We start from the raw sequence: 8,576 nt of genomic DNA on the forward strand, positions 1-8,576 counted from the left end.
AGCATTTGTTAAAAGTATAGGTGTGGTCCTTGCATGCTATAACTGAAAACAAAGACAGTTTAGATGTTGGTAATAAACTCTGAGGCATTGTTGTTTAAACTAAAGCAATTTAGCAAAAATGCCCATTAAAAAAATGACAAGTAGAAGAACTTGATAAGACTTTTATTGATGAGTGTGATTGAAAACAGTGCATTTATTAAACTGATCCATGGCTTCACATGTTGACATAGTTTGACAGATGCATTAAAAGCAAAATCCCCATCAGAAAGAGATGTTTGCTTTTAATACAACATAGCAAATCCCAAAACCTTTTCAGCAAAACAAGATCATTAGATGACCATTTGGCCCGAGGTCGGTCCATTTAAAACATCCTAAAATATTAAATGTCCTGGTATAAAAAAAATAAAAAAAAGGGTGAACTACTTTTCCCTTTTTGTTCATTAAGTAGTGTAGAAAACCATTAAAAAAAGAAGGCCTATGAATGCAGAATTACAGAAACAATTCTGTACAATTTCTGATGAAACTTTCCTGAGATTAAAAACGATTAAAACCAAACTTCTGCAACTGATCTTAGGCAGCATAAAAAAAATCATCATTTTTGGCAAATCTAAGACTGCGTTTGCATGTGAAGAACATGCCACAGCCAACTACAGGTAGTTTTTGGGTAGGATGGGGTCTCCATACATGCAGTCCTCTTCGATGGCGAGGTTGTACTGGCTCCCACTGCCGCCCTTGTACGCGCTGGTGACTATTCTGAGCCAGCCTTTCTCTCCCTAAAGAATAAAAGACCAGAACACACGTTCAACATCTTCATTTGTTTGAAGGGCTAATTTTCAGGTTCTGCTTACCCATGGCTCTCCCCAAGAATTACGGATGACCCAGTATTCCACTCCATTTTCATCAACGCCCCAGCCGGCTACAGATACAATGTGGTTTATATAGGGGTCCTGTACGTACTCCGAGTACACACCACCTGTGTACGCATCCAGCTTATCTGTTGCCATGATTCCACAACTACAAAGGCAAAAGTGTCTGTGTCAAAATCTTCAATTATAAGGAGATTATATTACAAATCCATAACCAAGCAGTTTGTATACCTGATGGGTCCTCCAGAATAGATCTCAGCTTTCATCTTGTCCAGCCCGCTGGCTGAGCCATAGTCTCCGACTTTCCAGAGAGTGAAGTTCTTTACTACATTACACACGCCAAAGGTTGTGCAAGTTCCACACTGATTAAAGGAGTTACAGTCTGAAAAAAAAACAGAAATACAAACTAATGCAAAACAAATGTCCATGCAAGCAAACTACCAGATACGACACCAAACAACTTTCTCACCCTGATTTTTGGCTTGATAGTTGTTGCAGGTTTCATCAGGAATGCCGTTACTGTGTGCATATTCCCAAACACCAGAATGATCTCCACCATTGCAGGAACCCGCGTTGCCACAGTCAATCACGTTCTGGACAGAGAGATAGGCAGATGGCCATGCTGCTTTCCGCTTGATGTTGATCCGATCTAAAAGAAAAAAAGAGAGCAATCAAGTTACAAACGACTGACAAGAAAAGAGGAATTTTAGTATTTATTTTTTCTTTTACACCAAAGTGGTAGTAAAAAAAAAAAAAACTTGCTTCCCCTTTAAAAAAATACTGATTATTAAGGTCAAGTGGTCAAATCAAAAATTCTGAGTGATTTTATTTTTAATTCATTTTATTTATTGCAGTTTACTTTGCAAGGATGTCATCAAAACTTTACAATAAGGTTCATTAGTTAACTACTTTAGTTAACATGAACTATGCATGTACAATACTTCTACAGCATTTATTAATCTTAGCTAATGTTAATTTTAACATTTACTAATGCATTATTAAAATCAAAAGTTGTGCTTGTTAACATTAGTTAATGCACTGTGAATTAACATGAACTAACAATGAACGACTGTATTTTCATTAACTAACATTAACAAAGATTAATAAATACTGTAATAAATGTATTGTTCATTGAAACAGTGCATTTATTAAACTGATCCATGGCTTCACATGTTGACATAGTTTGACAGATGCATTAAAAGCAAAATCCCCATCAGAAAGAGATGTTTGCTTTTAATACAACATAGCAAATCCCAAAACCTTTTCAGCAAAACAAGATCATTAGATGACCATTTGGCCCGAGGTCGGTCCATTTAAAACATCCTAAAATATTAAATGTCCTGGTATAAAAAAAATAAAAAAAAGGGTGAACTACTTTTCCCTTTTTGTTCATTAAGTAGTGTAGAAAACCATTAAAAAAAGAAGGCCTATGAATGCAGAATTACAGAAACAATTCTGTACAATTTCTGATGAAACTTTCCTGAGATTAAAAACGATTAAAACCAAACTTCTGCAACTGATCTTAGGCAGCATAAAAAAAATCATCATTTTTGGCAAATCTAAGACTGCGTTTGCATGTGAAGAACATGCCACAGCCAACTACAGGTAGTTTTTGGGTAGGATGGGGTCTCCATACATGCAGTCCTCTTCGATGGCGAGGTTGTACTGGCTCCCACTGCCGCCCTTGTACGCGCTGGTGACTATTCTGAGCCAGCCTTTCTCTCCCTAAAGAATAAAAGACCAGAACACACGTTCAACATCTTCATTTGTTTGAAGGGCTAATTTTCAGGTTCTGCTTACCCATGGCTCTCCCCAAGAATTACGGATGACCCAGTATTCCACTCCATTTTCATCAACGCCCCAGCCGGCTACAGATACAATGTGGTTTATATAGGGGTCCTGTACGTACTCCGAGTACACACCACCTGTGTACGCATCCAGCTTATCTGTTGCCATGATTCCACAACTACAAAGGCAAAAGTGTCTGTGTCAAAATCTTCAATTATAAGGAGATTATATTACAAATCCATAACCAAGCAGTTTGTATACCTGATGGGTCCTCCAGAATAGATCTCAGCTTTCATCTTGTCCAGCCCGCTGGCTGAGCCATAGTCTCCGACTTTCCAGAGAGTGAAGTTCTTTACTACATTACACACGCCAAAGGTTGTGCAAGTTCCACACTGATTAAAGGAGTTACAGTCTGAAAAAAAAACAGAAATACAAACTAATGCAAAACAAATGTCCATGCAAGCAAACTACCAGATACGACACCAAACAACTTTCTCACCCTGATTTTTGGCTTGATAGTTGTTGCAGGTTTCATCAGGAATGCCGTTACTGTGTGCATATTCCCAAACACCAGAATGATCTCCACCATTGCAGGAACCCGCGTTGCCACAGTCAATCACGTTCTGGACAGAGAGATAGGCAGATGGCCATGCTGCTTTCCGCTTGATGTTGATCCGATCTAAAAGAAAAAAAGAGAGCAATCAAGTTACAAACGACTGACAAGAAAAGAGGAATTTTAGTATTTATTTTTTCTTTTACACCAAAGTGGCAGTAAAAAAAAAAAACTTGCTTCCCCTTTAAAAAAATACTGATTATTAAGGTCAAGTGGTCAAATCAAAAATTCTGAGTGATTTTATTTTTAATTCATTTTATTTATTGCAGTTTACTTTGCAAGGATGTCATCAAAACTTTACAATAAGGTTCATTAGTTAACTACTTTAGTTAACATGAACTATGCATGTACAATACTTCTACAGCATTTATTAATCTTAGCTAATGTTAATTTTAACATTTACTAATGCATTATTAAAATCAAAAGTTGTGCTTGTTAACATTAGTTAATGCACTGAATTAACATGAACTAACAATGAACGACCGTATTTTCATTAACTAACATTAACGAAGATTAATAAATACTGTAATAAATGCATTGTTCATTGTTTGTTCATGTTAGTTAATACATTAACTAGCATTAACTAATAGAACCTTATTGTAAAGTGTTACCAAATAATAATAATAAATATAAATATATATATATAAAAATGTAAGCGTTAGTAAAAAAAAGAGGTGCATCACCTTCAGAAAATATTGATTATCAAGGTCAAGTGGTCAAATAAAAAATTATATAAGTGTTTTTTTTATTGTGCTTTATTTTGCAAGATTATTGTAAAAATAGATAGTCAAAAATTATATATATATAAAAAAAATATTTTATTTTTTTACTATAAATTGAATATGAATCTAACATCAAGATGATAGTCAGGTGGTACATCAATGTCAAATGGCATAAACATCATAATTGCACATGACAGATCCAGGCCATTGCATTTTTAATGATTAAACAACCAGGTTAGAAGTAAGAGGCTACAACAGGGCTGTTCTGTGGCTCCTCGTGAAAATGTATGTTTCACAAAAAAGCGTCTTCAATTACTCATCCTCATGTGAATCCCATGATTTCCCTCACAGGACACAAATATATTTACCTGCATTTTTGGGGGGAAAACCAGCCAGGACATTTTGCTCACGATTTCTTTTTGTGATTCACAAAAAATATATCTTTTAACATTTTCCCTCACCTGCCATAGCACTAGTACTTCCATGCGCCCAGCAGGAGCCGCAGTATTGTGGAATGTGTTGGTTGCGTGTGGTGCTGACGTAGTTGACGCCATCAATGTTTCTCCAGTCCCATGCTTTGGGGAGCTCCTTTAAATTCATATATTCATAAGGACGTGGTCCAGTCCTGAAGAATACAAGAAATTTCAAGTTGTTTAACCATCTTCATATGCCATTAAGCCACAAATCCAGCTCTCTTCACTGATCACAAAAACACTGAAAAGGCATTCAAAGCAAGCAGCAAGAGGCCATGAAGGAAACTCCAGCAAATAACCCATGCACAGGCCATCTGTTCTTCAGTTAACAACCAAAAATGAGAAATGAATCTTGGGGGCATGGCATATATATATAATAATAAATGAAGCAGGTGTCAAACGGCCTCATGATGGCTACCTTTTCACCACTCTGCTGGGTTTTTCTCTTAATAATTTCATGTGCCGAATTGCCATGACGTGAGTCGCCTGCAATACACTGGGCAACAATGGAGCCAAAAAATTAAAATGAGACCAAATAATGGGGGGAAATATCTCATGCACTTCACTGGAAAGTCAATTTGAGTGCACTGCATTGTGGGATACAGTATGCTGTGCTGAATGCATTTTGGCAAATCAGTTCAAAACAGAAAACTCACACATTTTATACAACAAAAATAGTCAAACTATAGTGTTATTCCACACATATGAGCCAGGATAAAAAAAAAATTAACTAAAGTATATAATATCATTAGAATGTACCAAAGCACAGCTTAGTTAATATCTAACAGATAACGAACTATAAATAAGCCGAGAATAACAGGAAATATATCAGCGTGCAGAACAGTACAGGAAATAACTTCTAACACTTCTTTGCATATTTCTCAGCATGACATTAACATGTCCAGAACAGAACTCATTTCATTTGTTCTCTTTTAGGGCAGTTTTTAAGAGAGTAAGAAGAAATAGTTCAAACCAGACGTGGCTACTTAAGACAGTATTTTTAGCCTCAACAGTCTGACTTGGGAACAAACATCTGATACCCAAAACTGGTGTCGTTTTAGAACAAGTGATAGTTACATACTTAACTCCTTGTAGGTTTCTCCTCGGCTGGGGTCTGTAGCAGGGCTCATTCTCGTTAAAATACTGTCCGGCGAAAACCCCCGACAGAGCGAACAGACACAAGAGAAACACGCGAGCCATGTTGAATCTCAGGCGGTCATATGATCCTCACGCGAGTCTGCACTGCGGTTTTATTCTTCGTGTCTGCGTGGAGGCGTGGAGAAAACATCGAAACTAACCCTTATTGGACACCTTCTAAGAAAAATAGGTTATGTTTGTCATGTCAGACGCTTTCTGGCCTCGAAATAACTGACAGTACATTATTGGCGAGACCGGGGCTAGTTGTCACACACGGAAGGGGTCACAAACTTATGGATAAATGCTCGTTTTCAAAATCTACTTCAGTGTCAGTAAACAGCTCTGAGTAAACATTAATTCCCCATTGTGACAACTTACCCTATAGGGTGTGACAGCATAGGGCGTTTTGTCACAAAAGGTCAGTGTGCAATAAAATTAACTGGATCTTTTTTGGGTAATACTTATAGAAATGTACAGTATTTGTTTTTTTGTAGCCAACTTGAGTCTCTCTCTCTCTCTCTCTCTGTTTGTGTGTGTGTTTGTGGAAATGATTAGTCTCAATAAATGCTCTAGTATCAATCATTTTTTGTAAGGCATAATGAGGCACGTAATATGAAAAAAAAAATATTGGGTCTAAAATGTTGGCTTGTGTTTGCCCAAACCAGTGTTATTTTAGTATTATGTATTTACTACATTATAGTATTTGTTCATATTTTGAATTGTAACATTTTTTTTATTAGTTTTTGCTTTAATTATTAGCTTTAATTTTTATTTTTAGTAATTTTAATACTTAAACTTATTTCAGTGTTATTTTAGTATTATGTATTTACTACATTATAGTATTTGTTCATATTTTGAATTGTAACATTTTTTTTTATTAGTTTTTGCTTTAATTATTAGCTTTAATTTTTATTTTTAGTAATTTTAATACTTAAACTTATTTTAGTTAGTAGCCAAGGCACCATTTCTCATTTTAATTGAAGTATTTATGTTTTAATGTGATATTTATATTTCATTTTATTTCTGCTTTATTTAAAGGGGTCGTATGATGTGATTTCAAGTTTTCCTTTCTCTTTGGAGAGTTACAAGCTGTTCGTGAATAGATAAGATCCCTGAAGTTGCAAAGACTAAAGTATCAAACCCAAAGAGATATTCTTTATAAAAGTTTAGACTCGTCCACGCCATCCTAAAACACCTCGTTTAAACACGCCCCCACATGTCTATGTCACTATGTGGGAAGATTTGCATAATGCCGCCCAAATGTTCACGCAAAGAAAGAAGGCGTAACTTTGATTCTCGCTGTAGTATTGTTGCCGCCGCCATGTCGTGGAGACACTGTTTCGTTGTGAAAGCGAAACTACTTTGCTTGGCCTTCCAAAAGAGTACACAATTAGAAATCAGTGGTTAAGTTGTATTTACAACACTGTTCCAGAACAGTTCAACCCAAATATTCAGATGTGTGCAGCGCATTTTATGGAGGACGAGGATTGTTTTCTGGGCGAGTAGCCTACAATGCCGGTATCCTGACAAATAATGCTGACTCACAGCCTGTAAGTACGTTTTCATATTTAAAGGATTTGCCACCGATGATTCAAACGTGAGTTTTGGGCAGTGTAGAGTAACGCTTGTAGTTTGTAATTTCTCCGATCACAAATGCAGACATGGTTTTATGTTTACGCGGCGCGATGCAAAGCAACGCGTAAAAAGACAGTATAAGTCATTATATTCAGCAACAAATGCCTCGTTTGTAATGGGTTTTATTGGTTTTGTCTCGTCGCGCCGGGACAGGGCATCACAGTATGGTAAGTGACGTAACATTTCCGTCACACGCTTGAGGTATTCGGCCAATCACAACGCACTGGATAGCTGGCCAATCAGAGCACACCTCGCTTTTCAGAACGATGAGCTTTGTAAAAATCGACGCGTTTCAGAAAGTACATTCAAACAATGTACAGTATGTGAAAAATAATGTTTTTTTTTTTTTTTACTTTAAACCGCATTTCATTACACCAAATAATGTTCTTTTTAGCAGCATCATATGACCCCTTTAAATGAATGAAAAACAGTTTTTATTTTTAGTTAACAATAGTGGTTAAAAAATATTGAATTAAAAAGTACAATAAAGAATCAGTAGGGCTGTGTACTTCTGCTTTCAATAATATTTACAGATCATAAAGTTATATAATACATGTTTGCATTTCAAAGTTCAGTCTTAATTTTTACAGCATAGGAGACGTGAGCACAGGTAAGCATATTCTCTGCTATTCTTTTATGTAATTTTATATATAGCATAGTCAATCGTACTTGTATTGACATCTGTTTCACCTGTTGAAGCACTGTGGTTTTCAGTGAAACGAATGCATTGATCTGAGAAGTGATAAAAAGTCTAATAGTGATAAAGTGATAATAATAGATGAAAAGGTGATAATGGTAGCTCACTGTGCATGACACTGTGCACTTTATTGTTTAGATGTTCATGTTTTCATTAGCTAAATTTGAAAGATATTTTTCTAAACACAGAGGTGTTCTTGAGTCAGTTGTTATCAGTGTGTTTGTGGTTCTTTGACACAGTGATAATGAACCTGATGTACCTCTTAAATAAGGGAACAGTTTATAGTCATTGGTAAGAACTGCAACTTAGAAACAAAAAAAAGTATTTCCGGTAGTTTTGCTTGATATAACAATTTGAACATCATATGAAGATGTCTGGTCAGCTAAGATATTGTTTGCTGTATGTTAATATGTCAACTGCTCCTATTTAACTTTAAAAGCAAGTTAACAGCTGCAACCCATGTGATCAGACATGGCAGAACAAAGTCCAGCTAAAAAATTAAGGAATCAGGTTAAGGGGTTCCTTTGCGACGTGAGCCCCATAAAAGAGAGATATTTTGATGCCGTTCTTCAACATGAAGGTGAATATAGCAAAGTTGTGGTCTTCAGACCAGAAGATCACATGCACTTCCACAGCGCCGAAAAG

The 8,576-nt window shown here is 36.1% G+C and overlaps 2 protein-coding genes across 2 annotated transcripts; both read right to left on the minus strand.

The window, feature by feature from the left end:
* Positions 1 to 145: 145 nt before the first annotated feature.
* LOC107554162 (cathepsin Z-like) lies at positions 146 to 1,741 on the minus strand. Its single transcript, XM_016236586.1, has 5 exons — positions 1,726 to 1,741; positions 1,336 to 1,515; positions 1,098 to 1,248; positions 849 to 1,014; positions 146 to 773 (listed from the first exon to the last, which is right to left on the minus strand). The coding sequence occupies exons 1-5, from the start codon at positions 1,739 to 1,741 to the stop codon at positions 648 to 650; spliced, it is 639 nt and encodes a 212-aa protein (XP_016092072.1). The 3' UTR covers positions 146 to 647.
* Positions 1,742 to 2,010: 269 nt separating this feature from the next.
* Positions 2,011 to 5,888, minus strand: LOC107554171 (cathepsin Z-like). Its single transcript, XM_016236596.1, has 6 exons — positions 5,544 to 5,888; positions 4,451 to 4,614; positions 3,154 to 3,333; positions 2,916 to 3,066; positions 2,667 to 2,832; positions 2,011 to 2,591 (listed from the first exon to the last, which is right to left on the minus strand). The coding sequence occupies exons 1-6, from the start codon at positions 5,660 to 5,662 to the stop codon at positions 2,466 to 2,468; spliced, it is 906 nt and encodes a 301-aa protein (XP_016092082.1). The 5' UTR covers positions 5,663 to 5,888; the 3' UTR covers positions 2,011 to 2,465.
* Positions 5,889 to 8,576: the final 2,688 nt, after the last annotated feature.

This window comes from Sinocyclocheilus grahami, unplaced genomic scaffold (assembly GCF_001515645.1).
Source record: "Sinocyclocheilus grahami isolate Dianchi unplaced genomic scaffold, SAMN03320097.WGS_v1.1 scaffold493.1, whole genome shotgun sequence".
Taxonomy (NCBI): Eukaryota; Metazoa; Chordata; class Actinopteri; order Cypriniformes; family Cyprinidae; genus Sinocyclocheilus; species Sinocyclocheilus grahami.